The sequence below is a fragment of the Sminthopsis crassicaudata genome, chromosome 6 (genome assembly GCF_048593235.1).
Source record: "Sminthopsis crassicaudata isolate SCR6 chromosome 6, ASM4859323v1, whole genome shotgun sequence".
NCBI lineage: Eukaryota > Metazoa > Chordata > Mammalia > Dasyuromorphia > Dasyuridae > Sminthopsis > Sminthopsis crassicaudata.
The window spans coordinates 206,336,391-206,362,210 of record NC_133622.1 but is presented as its reverse complement, the minus strand read 5'-3'; the positions used below and the strand labels follow the sequence as shown (position 1 = coordinate 206,362,210).

Below are 25,820 nucleotides of genomic sequence, written 5' to 3'. Positions count from 1 at the left end.
ACCTCATTTTAAATATGAGGACACTGAGGTCCAAAGTAATTAAATGATTTGCTTAAAATTATACCCATCATGAACCCATCAAGGACTCAAGTCCAGATCCTCTGATCCAAATTGACCATATTTTAGAAGCTAGAACATAGTAGCTTTGTCAGCCTCAGATAAGCATGGGGTTTTCTTCCCTCTCCAAAAACCTCTTGCCCCTTCAATCCATAACCCATTCTTAGCCAATCAGGAAGCCAAATGGTTGAATGAATTTGGGTAGCTTGTTCACATTACTACTATTTAATTGTTCAACTAGGTGTGTCCCTTCCCTCTGTCCATGGGAAAACAAAAGATGTATTTCTTATATTTCTTTTTTTTTTTCATCTCAAAAATCAGAATAATTCAACCCAATCCGCAGGTCTTCCATAAAGTTCACAAAAGACAACCATAGTTCTAAAATACAGAAAGTACTCAGACTTTAGTACTGAAATAGTAATGGATTGAACTCTGAGATACTCCTTTTCTAGCTCTTTTGCTCCCACTTAAGTAAGCTCAGAGTTCAAGAGTAGGAAAGGACCCTAAGGATGATTTAGTGATAGGACAGTCAATCTAGATCTGGAAGGAGGAAAGAATCCCATGATTTTACAAATAAGGATACTAAGCTCTAGGGAGGTGAAGTAATTTGCCCAAGACCACTGGTGGTAAATGTCATAAGTGGAATTTGAAACTAGGCCCTATGACGATACCCAGAGCTTATTCCACCATAATAAGTTATTAATAATAAATATTATGTCTGGCCTCAGACACTCCATACTTCCTAGCTGTGTGACCCTAGACAAGTCACTTAACCCCAATTGGAAAAGTAATAGTTATTAACAATAAATCTAATTATTTTAAAATAAAAATCATTATTAACAATAAATAACAAGCACTAACATTTACATAGCACTTCAAAGTTTGCAAAGTGCTTTACACACATTATCTCACTTGATCTTCACAGCAGCTTTGTGAGGAAAATTCTAGTATTATCCCCATTTTACAGAAGAGGCTCAGACAGTTCATGTGATTTGCTCAGGATCAAATAGCCAATAAGTATCAGAGGCAGAGTTGATATTTTCAAGTCCAACCTTCTATCCCTGTATCACCTGCACCATCTCATCTGCAGGGATAAAGAGAACTCTATATTTTTTTAATTGGATAGGGCTCTGTGCTAACAAGAGCTGGGACTCAGATGGTAGGGACAACAGGAAAAGGAAACACCAAAGGTAGGAAATTATCAGTTGTACCCCCACAAGTATGCAAACTTTTACTTGCATCTATATCCCAGCAGGCTCAGAAGAGCAACCTAGTCTGAGAAAGGAACTTGCCAGCTCTATCGAGGCACCTGCACCCTCTCCCCAGCCCTGTCTGTTCCTTGCTTCAAAATGGACCTCTCTAGGGCCAAGGCTGACAGCCCTTATTCCATAGCTCATCATGAACAGGGAGGAGCCACATAACCTGCAAGGGGGATGTGTTCTGGTCTTTGAAGGGGAAAGATGGTTTTTGGTCCTTGCTTTTTGGACAGAGGGCATCCCAGTGACTTGGGGACCAATTAGCACAAGGGATGATGCCTTTGAAAACAATTGAAGAAAGGTGTGTGTGTGTGGTACCCATCAGTCATCCTGGAAGCACATTATCACTTAGTAACACCAGCCAGGGAGTGACTTTTTGCAATTACAAACAGGCACTGCCCATATGCAGTTTAACAATACATTGTAAAACTTTTACGGTGAGTGGAGATAAGTGCTAAATTAATCCCTAAAGAACAAAGCAATTTTAAAAGTACATAATGAAGCAATTAGCAAAAAATGGCTGGTGGTAGAAGAGAGAGAGAACCCACGGACCATTTTACCCAGACTACTTTAATCTGAGGCATGAGGGTGTTGGGAAAAGCGAGGTTCTGGGAGGTAGGATTCAAGTTAGGGAACCTTAGAAGACTCATAGAAAAGGGGTAATTTCCATTTTTAAGAAAAATTTGGAGGTGTGTGTGTGTGCTAATGCCCATTAAGATTCTCAAATTTAAGAAGAAAAAGGGGGAAAGGGTTTCCATAAACTAAACCCTCCTGCTGGTTTGCAAATATACTGCCTACTTACCAGGCAACCTGAAGCTCCTGGTGTGATAATGTCTTGACCCGGCTAAGGACCAGAGCCATTTCTCAATGAGGAACCTTCTCTGAAGCTCATTCCCTCCACATCTACTCTAAGCTGGCCAGCCTGCACCAGCCTCGGTTCCTTCTTGGTGCCCACTGATGGCCACAAACCCACCAGCAGGCGCTGGTAGGGATAAATACTTTCCTGGAGATTGACAGGCTGAGATTTCTCCATAAAGCCATTGATTTAGATCTGAAAAGGAATTTAGAAGCCATTGAGTTCAACCCTATCCCTCATTTTACAGATGGAGAAACTGAGGGACAGGGAGATACAGTGATTTGTTTACTATCAATGATTGGTCTGAATCAGGAATTAATTCAGGTTTCTCTTCATCAAAATCCAGTACCCATCCATGATACCAGCTGGCTTGTTCCCTAAAATGTGGTCTGAAATGTTGCTTCAGAAGGAAAAATAACGTTCACAAACAAGAGCTAGGTTGAGCTGACCAGCTAAAACCCACCTTCTACCAGATTTTCCTGGTCCTCCTTTTTACTAGCAGCTTTCCTCTGGATTAAATTGGATTTTCTCCATATCAAACTTGTTTGCACATAGTCCCTTGCATGCTCTTTCCCATTTGATTGTAAGGAACTTGAAAGCAGAGCCCTATTTTTGCATTTCTTATATCCCCAGGCTTAGCTAAATGATGGGAAGTGAAAACCAGGCAGGTCAGGATCCCTAGCACGGAAGGACTTCCTAGTGTTGATTTAAATAGTGGAAGCCAAACTGCTTTCCAGGCTGTGACTAACAGCTGCTGTGCAGGCCTGGATATTGTTTACAGCTGACCACATCTACTTCCCATAGCCCCAGGGCCTCCCTGCTTCAAGGCTGCAGTCAGCCAGGGTCTGTGAAGGCTCTCAGCCACCGACAATGTTTCCCAGAGCATTCCTGCTGTTCGGGAAGGAATGGCCAGGCCGACAAAGGCCAATTCAAAAGATGGCTTAATCTGCTTCCTAAGCATGGATGGGATTCCTCCCTATCTTATTGGTTGGAAGATCCCTGTGTTTTATTTTGTTGTGTTTTTTTTTTTTTTAATCTTTATGTCCTAATGTTTCTCTACTTTAAGAAAGCATCCAATACATTAAGTAGAATTCATCAAGTTATCAGGGAAGGAAGGAGTAGTGATTAGTTAATACTAAAGGGACCATCATTTTGTAAAAAGTTTACTTAGATGGTTAGTTCTTCAAATATTTCAACTATAATTCAATTAACCTTGTCCTTCAGTCACAGCTGATTCTTTGTGACTCTGTGACTGTTCATGGCATTTTCTTGGCAACGATACTGGAATGGTCTGCCATTTCCTTCTGTGGTGGATTAAGTTAAATAGAGATTGTGTGCCTTTCCCAGCATCACTCAACTAATACGTATCTGAGGCCACATTTGGACTCGGATCCTAATGACTCCAGGAGCGGGGCTCTCTCTACTAACTGCCCCCACGAACCTATTTTTATTTATACATGACTTCAAAATATTACTTTTTTATTATTACACATATGCATATATTATTACATATACATATTTATGCAATACATGTATTATATATATACACATTTTATTATTATACATATAGTATTACATATACATATTTATGCACATACATGTATTATTACACATATATTTTAATTATAACTATAGTATTGCATATACATATTTATGCACATGCATGTATTATTACATATATATTTATTATAACTATAGTATTGCATATACATATTTATGCACATGCATGTATTATTACATATATATTTATTATAACTATAGTATTGCATATACATATTTATGCACATACGTGTATTGTTACATATATATTTATTATAACTATAGTATTACATATACATATTAATGCACATATGTGTATTATTACATATATATTTTATTATAACTATAGTATTACATATACATATTAATGCACATATGTGTATTATTACATATATATTTTATTATAACTATAGTATTATATTAATGCACATATGTGTATTATTACATATATATTTTATTATAACTATAATATTACATATGTATTTATGCAATACATGTATTATTACATATATTTATGCACATGCATGTATTATTATAAATATGTTTTATTATAACTATAGTATTGCATATACATATTTATGTACATACATGTATTATTACATATATATTTATTATAACTATAGTATTACATATACATATTTATGCACATATGTGTATTGTTACACATATATTTTATTATAACTATAGTATTACATATACATATTAATGCACATATGTATATTATTACATATATATTTTATTATAACTATAGTATTACATATGTATTTATGCACATGTATGTATTATTATACATATGTTTTATTATAACTATAGTATTGCATATACATATTTATGCACATGCATGTATTATTACATATATATTTTTATTATACCTATACCTATAGTATTACATATATATTTATGCACATGCATGCATTATTACATATACATATTTTATTGCTATACATATATATATAGTATTAGATATACATATTTTATTATTATACATATACATAACTTCAAAGTAATATTTTGTTACAGAAACTAAGAGAGACACCCTAACAGCAGCAGTGAGAAGGTGATTGGGGGAAATTTCCCATAGGAGTATCTCTCTAGACCAGTGATATTAGAAGTCTAGACTCTCCTACCTTCACACATAACCCAAAAATGTTAATCCCTCCTCTATATAAACTTGGTTTTGAAATGAAGGAGTTCCCAGAAAATAGCCTTGGATGTTACATAATATAATCATCACAAACACATGATTCTACCGGGTTCTCTCCTTTATGTATTTCCTGAATAGTCTCATGTAAGTCAAGAGTTTGGTGCTAAAATAAGTTGACAAGAGAGTTCAGTTCATGGAAACTTTTTAAAAAATAAAATGACTCTTGAAGGTCTTTAACACATATATGAGGCAGCTTTTAACTTTCTAAAGATGAAAACAGTGCCTTCAATTAGATTCCCCCAAGACCAAATTATAGCAGGTGGGTTCGTTATTTCAATCAGTGTTTTTGAACCTGAGGTTCATAACCTTGTTTATCTTATTCGACAACTCTCTATCAGTTTAATTGGTTTCCTTTTTTTAATCCTATGTATTTTATTTGATGCATTTAAAAATCAAAGTCCAAAGAACTATGGAGACTGAGTATGGATTGAAGCATTATATTTTCACCTTTTTTTCTTGTTTGTTTTCTTTCTTGTGGGTTTTTCCTTTTAATATGATTTTTTTTGCACAACATGACAAACATGGAAATAGGTTTTTTAAAAAAATCAAAGTCCATAGGTTTTACCACACAATCAAAAGAAATCGTGGCACAAAGCTTATGAATCCCTAATTTAGAGGAATCATTATCTTTGTAGAGATTTTATGTTTTATTATGGATAAGTTCATTTAAAGTGAGGGGAAAAGAAAGGAGAATGATCAAACATTTAAGTCCCTACCAGGTACTATGTTAAGTGTTTTATAAATATTTGATCTTCATGACAACCCTAGGAGGTAAGTGATACTAGGACCCCAGTTTTATAGTTGAGGAAACTCAGACTTGATCAGAGTCACAGGTAATATATGAGGCTAGATTAGAACTCTGATCTTCTCAAGTCCAAGTCCATGGTTCACTCACCTAGCTCAAGCCCAAGTCACTTAGCTATCTCTAGGGAGGCAGAGGCCCTTAGAGATGGCTTTTGTCAAGGGTGATCATAGTGCTTCCAGGCTGAATGTGGCGTGGAGCTGACCTTGAGCTCAGTACTGATGGACGTTTAAGTTTTGTAATGTCGTTGAGTATTGATGGCAGATTTTGCATCTCTTATCCAAGTTCTAGGATGGCTAGATTCCAATTCTTAGCACCAATCCACCAGATATTCATGAAATTAGTATTCTAAGGTGAAAATTAGGATTTGTATCCATGGGGAAGGATCTTTATGGATGAAATGATGATGATTTCACTCAAATGAAAAAATCATCATGACATGTATACAAGGGACAGAACACTTCAAAGGACACAATACTCCAGCTTTTCTAATGTTAAACATTCTAAACAGGCTAGTATAGCAGCTAGGTGGTGTAGGGGATAGAGTCCCAAGCCTAAAGTTCAATCTGGCTTCAGACACTTAGTAGCTGTGTGATTCTGGAGAAAGGCACTTAACTCTGTTTGTGTCGGTGTCCTCCTCTAGAAAATGAGCTGGAGAAGGAAATGACAAAGCACTCCAGTATCTCCACCAAGAAATCTCCAAAAAGACAAGGCTAAAATGACTAAACAATAATAACAATATAGCAACTATAACTGTTCTAACCGCTTAAAGTAAGTTTTCTAATAATCATGATATAGTTCAATTTATAGGTCAGTCTGATCACTTCAAGGTAATAACCAGTAAATTTGAGCTATTGTGAATACATAGGATTATATTTGTGTTGTAGCCTCCAAAGTCCCCAAGAAGGGAGTTAGATGTGGCAAAAAAAAAAAAAAATAAGAGTTCTAAAGTGGGAATCAGCATTTATAGGTTCTAGACCTGTTCTGCTACTAGCTCCTACCCCATCATCATGGTTTTTAGCATCTTCTTTTATAAAATTGGGTTTATACCTTTGCTGCTCCTACCCCACCATGTTTTTTTGCATCTTTTATAAAATGGGTTCTAGACTGCCTCTATAATAAATTCCCATCCCACCATGGTTTTTAGCATCTTTTATAAAAATAATCTTAGGCCCACCTTTGCTGCTCCTACCCCACCATGTTTTTTGCATCTTTTATAAAATGGGTTCTAGACTGCCTCTATAATCAGTTCCCACCTCACCATGGTTTCTTGCATCTTTTATAAAATGGGTTCTAGACTGCCTCTATAATCAGTTCCCACCTCACCATGGTTTCTTGCATCTTTTATAAAATGGGTTCTAGACCTGCCTCTTCTACCAGCTCCCACTTCAGTATGGTTTTTAGCATTTGCTTTTATAAAATAAGGAACGCTGGATTAAGTGATCTCAAGGGACCCTTCAGCTCTGCCAGTCCAGTCTACTATTTTTCCTGATATCCCCTGAATCTGAAGCTTAATTTCTTTGTGGAAGTCAGACAATGGATTAGCTCCCACTCTCATCCTTTTTCTCTGACATTAATATGTATCATCTATATTAACAAGTGCTTATTGTGGATCTTTTCCTTCTCTTGGGCCCAAGAAGCTACTATCTTCATTTCTTTTCTGGAGACCTTTGAGGATTTACAAAGCCAGGTCTCCTGAATTTTGGGGAGATCCCTGTGTGCAACTCACTTGTTCAACAATTTGGGGTTTGCGGGAGAAGTGCTCAGGTCAACAAACAGAACACATTAGCTATTTGTGTCTCTTCTAGAGGGACAATTTGGACTTGGTAATGACATGCAAACGAGCTGCTTAACATCATGTAGGATTTGTTTCTGATTAGATTAAGCCATAGTAACATGAAAGGAACAGCCACTGATTAAGGAGATAAAAAAGGAAACACTTTAAATGAATAAGTGGTTCATCTTCATAAAGCAAAGCATAAATTAAGCCCAGTCCAGGGGATCAGCTTGAGAATAGCAGCTGATTTGATTGAATTTTTCAGAATTCATTGGTTAAGAAGAATGTGTCTCAATGCAATTGAAAGAGACTTAACCCACCAGAGAGGGCTCCAGATATTCAGAACAAATAGCTAGGCCCATTTATCTGATGCAAATAGCTTTTAGATTAGAGTAGAGAAGCCTTGTTTGACTGTTAGGATATTTCTGTATGGTTCCTTTGGGCCCATTCAATCATCAACAATCATGAAAATAACATTTGTTAAATACCTACTGTGTGCAGAATATTGCTGGAAGAGATAGAAAGTTTAGATTAAACAGTGGTTGCTGCTTTTCCTTATTTGGATCATTTAAAATAAATCAACAAGCATTATTAAGTACCTGTGGGTAGAGGGATGTATATGTGTGTGTGCATGAGCAAAGGCATAATAAACCAAAACAAACAAACATGCGATTATAGTTTACAGATTTTTGGAAGGGGGCCAGGCCTCTCCAGAATTCCCATTATGGAAATCTTCTCTAATCTTCATCTGTAATTTGTAGCTTTAGAGAATTTCTTGAGGGAGCCTAGGAGGTATAGTGAAGTCACACCATTAGGCTATATCAGAGTCAATATTTTAATCCAGGTCTTTTTGATTCCAAGGCTGGGTCATGCATCTAGTGGTTCACATTGCTTTTCACATTCAACCAAAAAAGGAGTAAATAAACAGATAATTGTACAAATGCCATCTACAAAGTCACTCTTGCAAAGTATATATAGCCTAATATCAATCTTTGGGGTCTGAGAGGGGATCCAGAATCCCCTTTATGTAATAGACCAGTTTGCTTACATCAGTGATACTCCAAATCTCTCCTTTTTCACACTTAACTCACTGAGTTTCCAATAGGAAAGACTACAACTTCAGCAAATCCTCAATCCTTGGAGAAAAGTCTTATTAAAAAAATTCCAAAACATAAAAAGCTTCAAGATAATTCATCTGGACCTTTCCTCTCCCCATTTCCTTGGAATTCATCCAGAAAACCCATTCTCTGTTACCTCTTGAGAGCTAGGAAGAAATTCTTCCAAACTGGGAAATCTTTTAAAGTCTGTCCTGGGGTTGTCCCAAATATTCAGACCTTCTAGGGAGTCATTCCAAGAATAAGCATTATTTTTCCCAGCAGTGATACTGTCCAAAGGACACTTCCAATGGGGCCAATCACAAAAGCACAGCTTGGGAAATAGTATTGCGAGGGTTCTTTTTTCTTGATATAGAGGGGAGAGTGAGCAGCGAGATTGTAGCTCGGTGCAGAGAACTGGAAATCCTGGCTCAGCTAAAATATGACCCTAGGAAAGTGACCTAACCTCTCTCTGAATTCCTCATCTGCAAAATAAAGCAATTGGACTAGATGACTTTTAAGGTCCCTTCCAGCTTTAAATCTGTAAGCCTATGAAGGTTTCTGCAATTTCAAATAAATTTCAAATGCATCCTGGAGAACTGGGAATAGGTATGGTAGGGATACCTACATTCAAGTCGCACATCAAAGTAGAAAGCTAGTGAAGTCATCACTTGATCAATAACTCAGTCAATATTCACTAAAAACCTACTCTACCCCGTATTGTATTTTAAAATAAATATTGATATTTTCTGTTTTTACATCTCCATAATTATCTTATGTGTAACCTTTCCCCCTCCCTCCAAGAGAACCCTCCCATATAACAATTTTTTTAAGTGAGGAAAAATATGTCAGTGCAACTAATTGATACATTGAAAAAAGGTTGAAAATATGTGTAATGTGTAATATCTGTGGACCTCCAACTTCCATGATAAGAGGGTTAGAGGTATTTTCATCAGCATCCTACTGATCTTTATTCTTTCCAGTAATGTGATGTGTACTAAGCACAATAAAGAAGAAAGAGCATAAATAAATACAAGGTATGTCCCCTTCCCCAAAACCTTTTTGCCTCTTTTGGAAGAGAATTTATGTTGAAGAGGAAGTTCTGATATATCAGAAGGAGCACTGGATTTGGAATCTGAGACCTGGGTTCAAGTCTCAGCTCTCACACTCTCTGTTAACTTGGCCAAATAATTTAACTTCCATGAACTCCATCCTCTTCATCTGTAAGATAGTGATGATATTATGAGAATCTGTGAATGATAGGAAGGAACAGTATAATGATCTGAGCCCATCAAATTATGAAGTATCACCAATGTAGAAGGACCAAACCATATCTTGAATATCCATATCACATAGTATACTTTAATTTTAAAAACATCTACTGATTATCTGAGAATAACTCTGAAGTTTCCCCTATCTTTATTATTTTCTAAGAACATCCCTAGCTAAAGAGTAAATATCCTTGAAAAAGATTGGCAATAGCAGAAAAAGAATATAGGAAATGATCATGTTAAAGGCAGGAAAACAGAAAGGGAGAAGATCCCAGAGGATTTTAAATATCAGGGTAAGGAGTTTGAAGGGTTTTTTTGGTGGTGTTGTTGTTGTTGTTGTTGTTTTTTAATAATCACTTTTTATTTTTCCAATACATGCAAAGATAGTTTTCAATATTCATCTTTGCAAAACTTTTTTCCAAATTTTTCTCCCTTCCTATTCTTTATCCCTCCCCTAGACAGTAAGCAATCTAATATAGGTTAAAAATGTGCAATTCTTCTAAAAATATTTCCATATTTGTCATGTTGCATGAGAACAAATTATATCAAAAGGGGAAAAATATGAGAAAGAAAGAAACAAGCAAACAAACAACAATAGCAACAAGGTGAAACTACTATGTTTTGATCCCAATTCAGTTTCTATAGTTCTCTCTCAGGATATGAATGGCTCTTTCCATCACAAATCTTTTGGAATTGCTTGAATTACTTTATTTTTGAAAACAGCCAAGTCCATCACAGCTGATCCTCACATAATCTTGTTGTTACTGTGTGCAGTGTTCTCCTGGTTCTGCTCATTTCACTCAGCATCAGTTTATGTAAGTCTTCCAGGCTTTTCTGATATCAGCCTGCTGATCATTTTTATAGAAAAATAATATTCCATATCATTCATATACCATAATTTATTCAGCCATTCTCCAATTAATGTACATCCATTCTATTTCCACTTTCTTGCCACTACAAAAAGAGCTGCCACAAACATTTTTTTCACATGTGGGTCCTTTTCCCTTTGTTATGATCTCTTTGGGCTATAAGCTCAGTAGTAACAATGCTGGATCAAAAGGTAGGCCAGATTGATAGCTTTTGGGGCATAGTTCCAAACTGCTAAGAGTTTGAAGTTTATTCTCTAGATAGTATGAAAATTTTGAAGAGTTTTTTGGTGAATGAGATTATGTGGTCAGAGCTATGTGCTATCTAGATTAATTTAATAGTAATAATATATAAGAGGAGAATCATACTATACAGCTCATGGCAAATAGATGATAGATGCAAAATGGAGAATATTTTTGAGCTATTAAATGGAGGGATTTGTACTGCTTGATTACTTCCATTTTTTCAAGGCTTAATCAAGATGGTGGGATAGTAAAAGATAAAAAGAAAAAAGAAAAGAGAGTCATTGTCATAGCTTTATTTTTGTTTTAATTCACACAAAGAAGGCCAAAAAAGAATTACCACCAATTTAAAATGAATGAGGTTGGGGCAGCTAGATGGCGCAGAGCACAAGCTTGAATTCAGGAGGACCTGAGTTCAAATTTGATCTCAGACACTTAACACTTCCTAGCTGTGTGACCCTGGGCAAGTCACTTAGCCCCAATCTCAGAAAAAAAAAATGATAAAATGAATGGGGTGAATTTATTATATATTTTTAAAAATTAATTGGTATATAATGGAAATCTGAAGTTTCCTGTACAATTCTCTTTTTCTGATCTATTGTGTATATTGAAAAGCACATTTCATCTGGTGTTTGGTCATCTCAGACTAAACTATTCTTAGTAGTATGTAAAATAGATGGTAAAGGCAAGAGAATGGAGATAGGGACTTCATGCAAAAGTGGAATTCAAAGGAAAGACTGGGATTAAAACAGGTGTGAATACATACATATCTGCATATATAAATATTTTTATGTGTGTATTTGCATCTATGTGTCATCCATATGAAGGTAAATAACTGGAAAATGGGAGTGGTTGATGATGCCAAAGGAAAAAATTTCAACCTCCAAGAGAGAACCATGAATAAAAAATCTAGGAAGCTATTTACTTTAAGGAGACACAGAGGGGAAGAAAGCATGGTATGGCACAAAAAATAATATAGAGTTAAATGATATAGCTTAAAATGCCATCACAATGGCCTTGAGCAGGTTGATTAATCTCTGTTTGCCTCAGTTTACTTATCTAAACTATAAAGGAAACAATAGCACCTGCCTCCCAGGATTGTTATGAGATGATATTAGAAGTTTTGCAGCCCATAATTGCTTTGTCAATGATATCATTACTATTAACTATTATTGTAACTATTAATAATATCATTATTATTACTAATAAAAATAACTATTATTGCTATGTCAATGCTATCATTAATTAATTAAATAGTTTTATATATTAATTATATTAGTATAACTATATATTATAACTATTAATAATTACTATTATTACTATGTGGTTATAATAATAACCACAAAATGAGTGAGTTGGCTTAGGTTCTTTCCCTAAATCTATGATCTTATGAAATACAAAGAGAAACAGCAAAAAAGGCAAGAGGCCAGCCAAGCAATAGAATGCCATGGAAACCAGAAAAATGGAGAATTACACAGAGGGACTGGTCAAAAATTTCAAATGCTGAAAAGGATTGTTTTTTTTTTTGCTTTGTTTTATTAATGGAAATGATGATAAAGAAATTGCCATTAAATTTTGAAATGAGGATGCCATTGGCGACTTCTTGATTGAGAGAATAATTTCTATAGTAGATAATTATATGGAATTTTAGCGGAAACAGTGAGGAAAAAAGAGAGAAGTTGTTGTTTTAAGATTGGAGAGATCCTTACATGTTTGAAAACATAAGGGAAAAAGTCCTCAGTGTGGGAAGAAAGGAATATACAGCAGAAAGGGAAAGGAAAGAAAGAACTAAAGAAGAACTCAGAAAATATAGGAGAAAATGGAATCAAGAACATCTGGAGAAGGTGGAGTCTTGTTCTAAGAGGAACCATTTCTCCACTAAGAGGAATATAAGGAACTGAGTATGAAGATACAAATTATTAGAATGTAGAGAAAGAGAGATAGGAAATTTGTAACCTGATAAACTCATTAGATCATAAATTTAGAGTTAGTCCAGTCCTTTCATTTTACAGGTAAAGAAATGGAGGAATGGAAAGGGCAAGTGGCTTGTACTATGTCACACAGGAGCTGAACCCAAACCATGCAGTACCAAATGCAGGACTTTGTCTATTGTACTATACTGTCTCAGACATCTCAGTAAAGTAGAAAGTCAATATGTCTGCCAATAAAGAAATGGAAGGACAGGACTGGAAAGTGAAGCCCCACGGGGTAAACATGGTACAGTGGTTTGGGGATTTTGCAAGTGAATTAATCAATCATCAAACATATATTAAGTGCCCTCTGTGTATTTGCCACCATGTTAGGCTTTGGATCCTAAATAAAAATGTCTCTGCTCTCAAGAACTTTATTTTTTAGAATGGGCATCCATGAGAAAAGAAGCAAGATTTGATCAAAAAAGAAAATGGAGGTAATGTACAGGAGAGTGGTGTGATGTTTCTCAAGTGGAGACATCATTTCTGTGAGGCTTGATAGTGGGGACCTGAAGTGGACAACCAGACATCCCAGTAAGATATGGGAGCCTAGAAGCTAGAGTAAAAGATAATACATTCAAAAGGTGTAACCTTGGCCTGAAAGTCAACAAAACAGGGATGGCTACATGAGGAAGGAAGTCCCGTATATATTGATGATTACAGGATTCAGGACTAATTCCAAATAGTTCATAATATCCAAACTGGCCCACAGAGCCTTTCTTTACCCAGCCTTGACCCTATCCTACTTTTGCCTTCTTGGGAGCATCCATGAGTCCAGCCTTGGTGACGGTGAAGACAAATTAAGCTTTCTGAACCTCTGTTTCCCCACGTGAGAATAATTATTCTACTACCTGCCTCCCTGAGTTGTTATGAGCGTCATCTACAGAAAGGGGTTTTCAAATCTTAAATTGCTACAAAAATGCAAACTATCACTAGCATCTATGGAGTGCACAATCTACCTCTGGAGTGGTACGCCTCTGAAGATGGGCTGGGATATCAGAACCTGGATCAGTAACTTTGGGGGACTCAGTGCATAGTGGATGAGTCCAAACCCAGAACCAATCTCACTCACGACTTCATTTGGGAAGAGGATTGGTAGGGAGGGGCTAGTCCCAAACTAAGTCCAACAACCCAAGAAAAGAATTCTAAGATTGATACCACCACTTCTCTAGGCACAATGTTATACTGTTTACTAAGTTGCTTTCATTTCCATCGTGTCCATTTATTCTCCAACAAATCCAGACATTTCAAACCAGATTTCTAGTAGACATTTTAAACTTGAAACGATCATTACAGGACTCATTAAATTTTCCCAAAAACTTTCTTCCTCCTTTCTTCCCTATTATTGTAGAGGCAACTCTAACCTTCAGTTCCTGAGGCTCCCAACGTGGAAGTAATCCTGGATCCTTCACAATCTCTGCTGCCTCCTCCTCATATCCAAGCTCTTGCCAAAGTCTATTGATTTACAACATCTCTCGAATACTCCTTTTCTCTCCTCTGACACTTATCTTCACCTTAATGCAGGACCTTATCCCTTCAATACCACAAAAATAATAATAATAATAATAATAATAATACAGAATTTGCAGTCATGGATGCTAATTTTAAATACTGGCTCTTCTACTTGTGTGACCTTAAGTAAGTCAACTTCTCTGGGGCTGCTTCCTGATCTGTAAAACTGTGCTGGACTAAATGACCTCAAGTCCCTTCCACTTGAAGATCTTGGCTGTTAGATTTACAACATCCTCACTCTCAAACTTCGCCATTAATTTGTAGCATTCATTGTAAATATTTCCTGACGCTGGAGGATCAGCCCTTCTTGAAGATGGGAACACAGCTCCCTGCTTCAGGAAAGAAAGACTGATTAATTGGATTTTGCTCAAGCACTAGCTAATTGTTGTTTACTATCCATATTAAGTTATCTGTTATGACTGGGAGTCTTGGAGAAGCACTTCTACAGTAGATGCCTTAGGACATGGGGGCAATTTGGTGGTTTTTCTACAGTGAAATGAAGTTAACATTCTCACTATATGAAGCTGTTTGAGATTGTCTCTGTTCATTCTGTGGCTTGCCTGGTTTTATGACATTAATTTAAACTACATAATCAAAATAACTAAATGCCTCTATTGGGCTGCAGTAGGATGCATTTAGGCATCAGAGCCTTGCTGAAAAACAGCTTGGGTTGGAGGGAAATCACTGGGTACAATTAAGTCTAGTCATATGTCGCTTTTATGGGCTTTTATAAATAAGAGGATGCAGAGATGGTATTTAAAACTGCGTTTCCCTGACACGAGTGATCGATCACCCAATACTCCTAAACTGTATTGTGCACCTTCGGGATAGAAAGGGTTGGACACAGCTTCCCTTCCATCAAATTCTTTCTCCCCAACAACAGCTGCCTTTGACCTCTGGTACCTACCTGCTTACATGAAGTGTTTGCAGATTGGTCACCAACAGCACCCTGAAAGAGGAGGATTTTTCTGCCTTAAGATTACATGGCATCGAGAATAGATTTTAAGCTAGAAGGGATCTCAGTGGTCCTTTATTCTAATCCATTTATTTTACAGAAGGATAAACTGGGTCCCAGAGCTACTGTATGACTTGCCTAAGGTCATGAAGGTGCTAAGTGTCAAAGCTTCTTCTACTTGCATGATGACCTAAAATCCCCTGGACTTAACTTTGAGGAAGCAGACTCTAGAAAGGAAAGGGTTCAACTCTTACAGCACCAATGCCAGACTTACCTGATATTTTCTCTTTTTTCTGTCAATTTAGTCTTCTTCCTCAAAAAGTCCCCTCCTGAATCATCCTATACTTTTTCCATTTTCTTACTGATCCCAAGCCTGGATATCCTCTATCTTCCTCTGACCCTAGATTTTTAATTAGAAAAGACATTAGAGTCCATCTAGTCCAATACCTTTATTTTTGTAAATAAACTGAGGCCCATAAAAGTGAAGTGATTTGCTTGGGATGAATGTCTAGGTCAGGTAGTGACAGCATTGTACACTTTGAACCCAGGTCCTTTGCTTCCAGGTTGAATTCTCTTTGAGATTGTGTTAAAAACAAGCAAACAAACAAACAAAACAGCAGCAGAACGTCTTTATTTGTATCTCAAGGAGGCTGGGAGAGATAAAATAAAGAACATAGAATTCGAGAGCCTTGGAATTAAATACTAAATGCCCGTTCCTCCATCTAGCCATAGCTGGCATGGCTTCCTAGGCTAACTGCTTCTTCTCATCTAATGAGCTTCTAGGCTTGGCCCTACCATGTAATAGCTATTTGCTGCCTCCAGAAAGATACCTCATCTATCTATTTTCTCTTTCTCTCCTTCTCTTCTCTCCTTCCTCCCCTCTCTCTCTCTCACATACACATCCCTCTTTTTCAGTCCTCAGACTAGTTCTAAATTCCTTTCTGCTTCATTACTAATGCCCATTTCTCCTCCCTCCTCCAATTCTCGAAATAATTTCAACTTTATTCTTGGCCTGCTGCTGGAAAAGAGTGCCCAGCTTTCCTAAATTCATGAGCCATTGCTAAGCTCTGCTTACTAGCAAAATAAATATTCACCCAAAACTCCTCACAGATTTCCACTTCTGCAATCTACATGATCATAACCATGGACAGTTCCCACCTGTTGTCAGAATTTCCTCAAGAGGTTTCATGGATTCCCGCTTTCTATGCAGTGGAACCCTGGAAATCTTTATTTGGTGATCTTAAGCCACAAGGTTCTCCTTTGTTTCCCACAGCATAAGCAGAAAGCAATTAGGCAGTGTCTCAGAGACAGCTCTGTAAACATGCTGAATCCATGCCATCTACTCCTCCTCACAGAAACAGCCGAGAATCCAAAGGCTGTAGCCAGATGTTTAAGTTGATAATTAGGCTCTGACTATTCAGAGAATCAGAAAATGTCCCACATAGGGGAGACCTGAGGGAATGGCCCAGACATTTCTTTTCTCTGCTTAACCCAGAGAGGTGTTGTGAGGATCAAAGGACTGTTGCATTAGATCATTTTACAAACTTTAAGGGATTATAAAATTCTACTATTAATATTATTGCTTATTGTTATTATTGTCGTTGTTATTGTTGCTATTTAGTTCAACCCTATTATTGTATATGAGGAGACAAATTGTATTGGGAGGAGACAAATCCAGGGACAAGAAATGACCTGTTTGAAGTTGCAGAGATAATTAGTCGCAGAACTGGGCTGCAATCTGAATCTCCTGATTCTCAGATCCGTGTTTTAGTTTTTTTCACTATACTCCTTTGTATATATTACCAGTGACCCAGTGCCCTGCAAGATTGGGGTTCCCATGGATTGGGTTTTCTCTTAGAATCTTTGAAAGATTTATATCTTTCTTTGGTATACGTGCCAACAGCCAGAATATACTCTGGTAAGTTTCTGAAAATGCTTGTGTCTAGGTGGGTATATAGGATACAAACTCTTAAGATAATGAATGTATAGTGTATAAAGGACAGTCTTTATTTCTTACCAGGGATGATACTAAAGATACAAAGACTCCCCTAGGGCCTAGAAACAGATATAGAAAACATATAAAACACTCAGAGTACTTCCTGTCAGGAAGGAAATGAACTGGGGATTGCCAAAAGAATCATATTCTTAACATTCTCCTGAAATTCTTTTCTCTCATTGAATTCCACACAATTCTTCCCAGACTTGTAATGGCACCCAGTGACTTGAACTTCTCCTTCCCCAATAAGCAAATACAAATTTGGAACTGCTGAACATAAAGAAATTCTCTCCCTCTTCTCCGATATTCCTATGTGTAGGATGGAAGATGCAATAGGAAAGGTTTAAATAAGCAAGAAGATGGTCTATTGGTTCTCGTTTATAGAGGCAGCTTTAGTGCAGTAGTTAGAATGATACATCTGCAGTCAGGAATATCTAAGTTGTGACCCTGGGCAAGGCATTTGAATTCTGTTTGCCTCAGTTTTTTCAGTATAAAATGCAGATAATAATTTACCTACATCCCAGGATTGTTTTGTGTGTGTGTGTGTGTGTGTGTGTGTGTGTGTATACACACACACACACACATACACAAACATATATGTCACTTAATAAACACTTGTTTCCTTCCTTCTTTGTAGTCCAGGAAAGAATATGAATCCTCAGATAAGATTCATTCCTCCCATAATTTCTGGGCAACCAAATCATATTGGAAGTAGGTCCAGTCACTGAAACCTATGCCATAAGGCAGTAGTTTCCAATGAATTTTGTTCCAATTCCCATTTCAATAACAAAAAAAAATGTATTGTGAACTCCCAAGAGACAATTTGCATTTTTCATAATGTTATTATAATTTTTACAGTTATAAGTACCATTAGAGAATGTTTATCCTGAACCTTTTGGATCATTGTTGAGAATCTTGAGGATTCTTAAAACGCTAAATGGGAACCACTGCCTTAAGAGGAGCCAAAGGGTGACATAAAATAATTCCCCTCAGAACAGGCACTGAGACCTGTTTAAGTGCTGTCTTTTAATAATGCAGAAAGATGTGTGGAGATTCAAAAGTCCAGACAAAGATTCATTGACTTGTAACCTCCTCACTTTAATTGAAGAATTCTTCTAATTGTCCCTCTACACACACACACACACACACACACACACATTATTGACAGATGTCAAATTTGCCAAAAATCACTTCTTTCCATATCCTGGGGTTATTTATCTGCTTTCATGTCTAGATCTAGGGAAGGCCCAATCCCTTTGGCTCTGCCTTCGACAGACCTCCTTGGACAGACCTCATCTACAACTGGGCTTCTTAAAGTTTTCCCCCTTTTAACCAAGAAATTTTATTTTTTGCTGAGGCAATTAGGGTTAAGTGACACAGCCAGGAAGTGTTAAGTGTCTGAGGCCAGATTTGAACTCAGGTCCTCCTGACTTCAGGGCTGGAGCTCTATCCACTGCACCACTTAGCTGCCCCAAGCCAAGAAATTTTTACTTGACCCTGGATATATAGGTATGTAAAACCTTTATTGATAATAAATCATAATTTCATGACTCCCAGTTCAGTTACATGACCTCCTTATGGGGTCACAGCCCACAGCTTGAGAAGCTTTGATCTGTAGCACTGATTTCAGTTCTGTGTCCAAGAGAGGCTACATATATCAGGGAAGGAATCTGACAACTGTGTCATGCAAGGAACAGTTAAAGGAGCTAGAGATGTTTAGCCCGGAGGAGAGAAGTCTTGGGTAATCATGATCACTGTCTTTAAGTATCTGAAGAGTTGTCAAGCAAGTAGGAGAAGGATTAAACTTTTTCTGCTTGTCCCTGGAGAGCAGAATTAGGATCAATGGGTGGAAGCTGCAAGGAGGGAGATGTCAGTTCCATAGAAGGGAGGGCTTCCTAACAATTAGAGCTGCACAAATATGGAGCTCACTGCCTCGGGAGATGCTGAATCTCCTCTTATTAGAAATATCCAAGCAAAGGCTGAATGACTGTCTTTCACAGGTCCTGGAGAAAGGCCTTTTCATTGGGAAGTTGGATTCTGTGGCTTCTAAGACCCTCCTAACCTCAAGACTCTGAAGATACCATAGTTTTATACATATAACTTTCACAGAGAAGGATCTGAATATTTCACTGGTGACTTCTAAGATCCGGTTCAGATTGTATACTTCTTTAGACTAGATTGCACCCAAGATTTGTCTCTGAGTTCCACTATTATTTGCCTCTAGCTTCTCAATACCTTACTTGTCCATTCTTTGAGGAGAATGTCTATCTTTTTGCCTGACCAGATTGTACATCCTTAGCATGGTCCCTGCCATTGTGAGCACTTGTTGACTAATTGTTCATTATTACTTATGCTCCTTGGATGAATCAATTCACCTGCCTGGATCTCAGTTTCTTCAAGAAAATGGAATAGATAACCTCTAATAACACTTTTTATTTTAAATTGATGATATTGGAGGTGAAATTTTGTGAGAAAGTAACTCTATTTCCATTGCAACTCTAAGGATTCTATGGTTAGTATGAGTTGCTTTAATTCCCCTCTATCCATATTCTATTTTCCAGCTATTCCCAGTTGAATGTAAGCTCTTTGAGGGTAAAAATTAATTCACTTTTTTCTTTGAATTCCTCGTGCTTAGCATAGTGTCTTACACAAAGTTCAAAGTGTTTCTCAAATTTAATTGAATCTAAATATGGATATTTTAGAGGTATGTCTTTTCAGATAAATAACTGTTATGCCTTATGTTCAATTCTGCAATGTTGAAATGTCTTAAATAATATTCTCTGTTCCCACTGCAATAAACAATAATTCCCTTGAATATTTTAGTATCAACAATATTGCCTTAAGAGACTTCAGGTGCTATTTCATTAGTAGGACAAAATGAGAGGAAATTTTAAAAAAAACTGTCCAAGTTGCCTTCATAGATAATAGAAATTAGTCCTTAAGGCCACCCCTGGACATGGGAGTGCTTACCAAGCATTGATACTATTGGGGATCTTTTAACTCTGCCTAGAAAAAAAGATGTCAAGTAAACTAATCCATGAGCAAGCACTAAGTTCCTGCTGTATCCCAAGCATTGTCGTTGATGCTGGGAATAGAGAATAAGAATAAAGTGGACCTGGGATTTCATGAGTGCACCTGGTGAGGAAACTTTTCTGCCTATGCAGATTAGCAACTTTTCTGCAACTTCCTGGCTTAGAGAGTTAGCAAGAGCACTGAGAGATTAAGCAGCTTGACTTAAGTCATAATCCAAAATATGTAAAAGGCAAGGTTTGAATATCCATCTTTTTCAGTTCCAAAATGGTAACCATCTCGGTCCTTAAAGATTTTATGTTTTACTGTAGCAGCCCATTGAGATAAAATGAAGTGTGCCAAAGAGTTCATTTGAAAGGATCTGTAATAGAAGTTGTTTCCCTTCCCTTGTAGGAAATGACTAACTTGGCAAACATAAGATTTGGGGTTGAAGTCCTAACTCAGTCACTACTACTACTATTACTACTACTACTACTACTACTATTACTATTACTACTACTATTACTACTACTACTACTACTACTACTACTACTACTACTATTACTATTACTATTATACTATTACTACTACTACTACTATTACTACTACTATTGATACTATTACTACTATTACTACTACTATTATACTATTACTACTACTACTATTACTACTACTATTATACTATTACTACTAATAATAATATTGATGATGATGATAAACAACTAATATTTATTATGTGCTAGGCACTATGCATAATAGATAGATAGATAGATAGATAGATAGATAGATATAGATAGACTTTTATGGGTGTTTATTGAACCCAACACTTTAATTCCAAAACCATTGTCATCCCCTCCACTATTCACTACAATGAATGGGTGAGTGGCAAGGCTCCCAGCACAACAGAAAGAACCAGTGTGGAATGACAGAAAGATCTTTGGCTTCACAGAATAACTTGGCTAAAGTCCCAGGTCTCTTATTAGCATGGGCAAGTCCAGTGAAATTAGCAAGCATTTATTAAGCACCTACTGTGTTCTAGGCACTGTGCTAAGCTTTAGGGATATTAAAAAAGAAAATTAAAATCCCTGCTCTCAAGGAACTCATAATCTAATGGAAGACATCTTTACTTCCTTTGGTTTCTTTTTTGTGAGTAGGTATTATATCATCTGCTATATTTGTATTCTCCTTGCCTAGCATAGGAGCTGGAATATAGTAGGTGGAGATAAGTATTTATTTATTTGCTTGATTTATGTTCTGTTCCCCCTTTCAGACTGCAAATTCCTTGAGGGCAGGGACTCTCTCTGCCTTTCTTCTTATCTTCACAGTGTCTAACACACAGTAAGCAATTTTAATCAATAAACATTTATGAAGAGCCTACTGTGAGCCAAATGCTATGCTAAAAATGAAGTGAAAGACAGTACTGATTGCTGATCACTGGCTGACTGATCCATTAATCTTGGACAAGTCATCCAATTTCTGTGGGTTTCAAATCTACAAAATGAGGGTGCTAATAACTGTTCACATTTCTCAGAGCTCTGAGATTTTCAAGGAACTTATCTCACAACTTGAAGAGGAAAGTAATTCAAATATATATGTTCCCATTTTATATTGGGGAAACTAAGGCTCAGAAAAAAAAATAATAAATGACTTGCCTTTCCTTCAGGATATCTGAGTAATTGAAGGCACCCCAGAGGATGTTGACAGAATTAGGGACTAGTTCTGTTCCTGAGACTTCCTAAGGGAACTTAGGGAGTTCCTCCCTCTTTTGAGGCTTCTAATTTCTTTTCAGTGAGATGACAGATTGGACAAGATGACATCTAAGGTCCCTGCAGAAGTATAGCAGAGGCACCTCCAGCATCACCCCAGCATCTCTGACAAGTGGTTCTGGTTGTACCATGAACTACCAAGCATGCAGAGCATCAGGGAACTATAGTTTCTGTCTCTAGTATCAGGAACCTTGCTAGCTCTCACCAGGATATTTCCTGCTTGAGATCAGTGGAAATGGAAATGAAGCATTTCTCAGTTGGTTATGGGGATAATGAGCTCGCGAGATGAAGTGACCTGGCTTCCTAGGGGGCTGGGAAAGTGACTAATTGTAAAACAGAAAGTGCTAACATGCAAAATGTTTTGCACATCTAGTGAGACATCCCTATTTTCATGATGCTGGCCTGGGAAACTCAGGAGGAAGAAGAAGAAATCTAACTGACAGGCTCCAGTGGAAAAGCTGATAGGTTCATACAGAGTTTGGAGATTTAAATTATCCGTGTGAACTCTCTTAGCCTCATCTATAACATGAATCGGTTTGACTTGGTGACCTTTCAGGTCCCTTTTCAATCTCTATATGTGACCCTAAGAAATTTCGCAAGTCAGTTAGCATCTCTGGTCCTCAGTTTCCTTAACTGTAAAATAAAGAGATTGAAATAGATGGCCTGAAAAATTCCCTTCTCTCTATGAATCCAGAAGCCCATGATCTTATGGTTCTATGATTTGTTTGTTGGTACAAGGTGATATCATACAGTGGGAAGGAGTCCTGACTTTGGAGTCAGGAGAGCTTCCTTCATGTTCAGACTCTGACATCATTTTGCTGTGCAATCTTGGGCAAGTCCCTCTCTGAGTCTTTCTCTCCCTATCAGTAGGCTTGAGCTTCTCTCTATGGTCCCAGCCAGCTCCTGTCCCTAAATCTCTCCAGGTGTGTTCTCTCCCTTTTTAGAAGTCCCTTTCATGACCCTTGTCTGGACGTCTTCCATCCCCTCCTATTAGGTTCCATGAGAGTAAGGACCAGGTCTGAACTTTGTGTCTCTCTCAGAGATCTGTGCACAAGATGCTCTCCATTAATGTCTGCTGGATTCAACTGACTTGCATTGGTCATCTCCCCTGCAGGTGTGGCAGTGTGGTGGGAGTGTGGAGGTCCTGCCCTGCTCCAGAATAGCTCACATTGAACGAGCTCACAAGCCCTACACTGAGGACCTCACGGCCCACGTCCGCAGAAATGCTCTGAGGGTGGCGGAAGTCTGGATGGATGAATTTAAGAGCCATGTTTACATGGCATGGAATATACCCTTAGAGGTAGGTCATTCCCCGTGGATTTTAAGTTGTTCAGAGTTCTGATAAAGACAAATATGGTGGTTTATACAGCTTCTCTAGCAGCCATGGCAGCCAACGAGAAAAGATCTTGAAAATTTAAAGGAAGGAGCAGGAGGCCCAGGCTATCCTGTTTAACAAGGGCTGGTAGTGTTCTCTCTTGATTTCACTGTCCTTGTTTGAGAATTAAGAGGAATGGATTAAGTGTGGAAGGTCCCTCCCAGGTGACTAAAAATTAAAAAACAGTAAATTTAAAGAGTTCCATTATCTATGAGAAAAAAGGAACTACCAAAATTCAAACAGCTCCCAATTTCCCAGTTGCCAGTAAATTCACAATCTTTGCTCACTTTGGATATAGACTCACAACCTGGGTTCAAGGCTCTCTCTCCCAAACCTACCACTGCCAGAGACTGGCACTGCAGTGTTTATAACAGATCCCATTAGGTGTAAACTGTATGTTTCTTTGGCTGGATAAGACATTTTTCCATTGGGACCCATCATGCAGAGTTGTGGATAAATTCAGCCATTTTCCTAGCAGGTACTGAATCTTATAAAAAGCTGATCTTATCTACCTCATCACAATACCTTCCCTGCTGGGATTCACTACTCATTCACTACCCTCTATTCTCAACTCATATTCACAACTGTATATTCACAACTCATTCACTACCCTCTATTCTCTTCTCCATAAATACAAATTACCTCTGATCTTCTCCAGGTAGGAAATTCCACAGGTGGGAATTTTGTCCACCAGCACAGAACACTCCCCATCATGATTTAATAGATAAATCCCCTAAGGTCTATGGCTCAGAAAAGTTATGTGACTTAGCCAATAAGTTCCAGAAGAAAGATAGGGGAAAGATAAACTTGTTAATTGATTTAAAAAAAAATTAAAAACCTGTGAGGGGAGTTCTATAAAAAGTCTCAGAGGCAGGATTTTAATACATGTCTATACTGCAAGCCCTACATTATGTACTCTGTCATGTCCACTAGATTCTAGAAAAAAACTAGGAAAAGAATAATACTGTTAATGCATAATTTGTGTGTGTCCTTATATTCTTGGTGAGTGCCTAGTATAAAAATTACTGGTTTGGCAATGGGAAGAGTCTTTAGATTTGATAGCAGGTTTCCAACCCATTTTCAGAGCTTGCCCACTATTCCATTATTCTACATATACTATATATGTGACTTAAAATCTAACCCCTACTCTTCCTCCATTGGGCCATGGCTTTCCTTGAGAGGCCTGCATTTTAATTGGAACAGGCTGTTGGGAAAACTATAGATCTTTAATTTCCATAGAAAACACTCCACCAAATCAAGATATAGATGAAGATGACAGGAAAAGTAGCAGTATTTAACCAGAAACAATTCTTGAGTTTTGTACTAACCAATCGTGTGAGACTTCATCAGTAAGGAGAAGAGATTCATCCTCTACCCAGAGAAAATGAGTTAAATTCTGCTCAGGACTCTGGACAAAATATACTGATGAATCAGCTGCCAGAGTGAAACCTTCACAAAAGGAATCTTTTCAGAAAAACAGTATCATACTCTAGGCTGTCCAATCATAGGGCTTTAGTTCAGAATCCATTCCCTTGGATATTTCTTCAGCCTGCAAAAGAAACCTTTTGTCCCAGCCTAATGACTTTAACAAAGTCAGTCTAATGATAACAAAAGCCTCATTACTAAAGGCTTTGGAAAATCATGGAGGTCTGTTAGGAGAGCGATCTAACTCCCCAGGACCACTGAAAAGGATTGAATCATACAATTTAGAGAATATCAGAGCTCAAAGACCAATAGAGACCAATCCCTCTTTCTACAAAAGACAGAGTGAGATCCAGGGAGTGGGAGCCAGTAAGTTCTGGATTTGGAATCCTGGGCTTGGGTTCAAATATTAGACATGCTTTAGTACTTTTGGCAAATAACTTAAGTTTTCTGGGCCCTGGTTTCCTTATTTGAAAAAAAGAAGGAGTGTGGGATGACCTCTAAAGACCCAACCAGTCCCAAATCTAGGCTCCTGTGAAAATCTTTCTCTAGGTCATAAAACTAGTTGATAACAAATGGAGACTAGGACCAAGCTTTTCATATTGTTTCTTTAGTCCCCCTTTTGCCAAACTCATTGCCTCTCCTTCTAGGATTCATTCATTCTTATATTCATTGGTTTACAGTTGAAAAGGACCTGAAGAGCCACATAATCCAGCCCTGTCATTTTATGGGTGAGGAAAGTGAGTCTTTCAGATTAACTGACTTGCCCAGGATTACACAATATTACAGGTTGGATTTGAATTAAATTCTAATTTCAGACAACTAGAGTGCTGGTTTCAAAATCTTGGGC

The 25,820-nt window shown here is 37.4% G+C and overlaps 1 protein-coding gene across 1 annotated transcript in view; it reads left to right on the top strand.

Moving 5' to 3' along the window:
- Positions 1-25,820, top strand: part of GALNT18 (polypeptide N-acetylgalactosaminyltransferase 18) — a 419,096-nt gene that overhangs the window by 322,665 nt on the left and 70,611 nt on the right. The window contains exon 7 of the mRNA XM_074275778.1: positions 23,288-23,473. Within this exon, the coding sequence (XP_074131879.1) occupies positions 23,288-23,473 (186 nt within the window). The remainder of the gene's footprint in view (positions 1-23,287; positions 23,474-25,820) is intronic.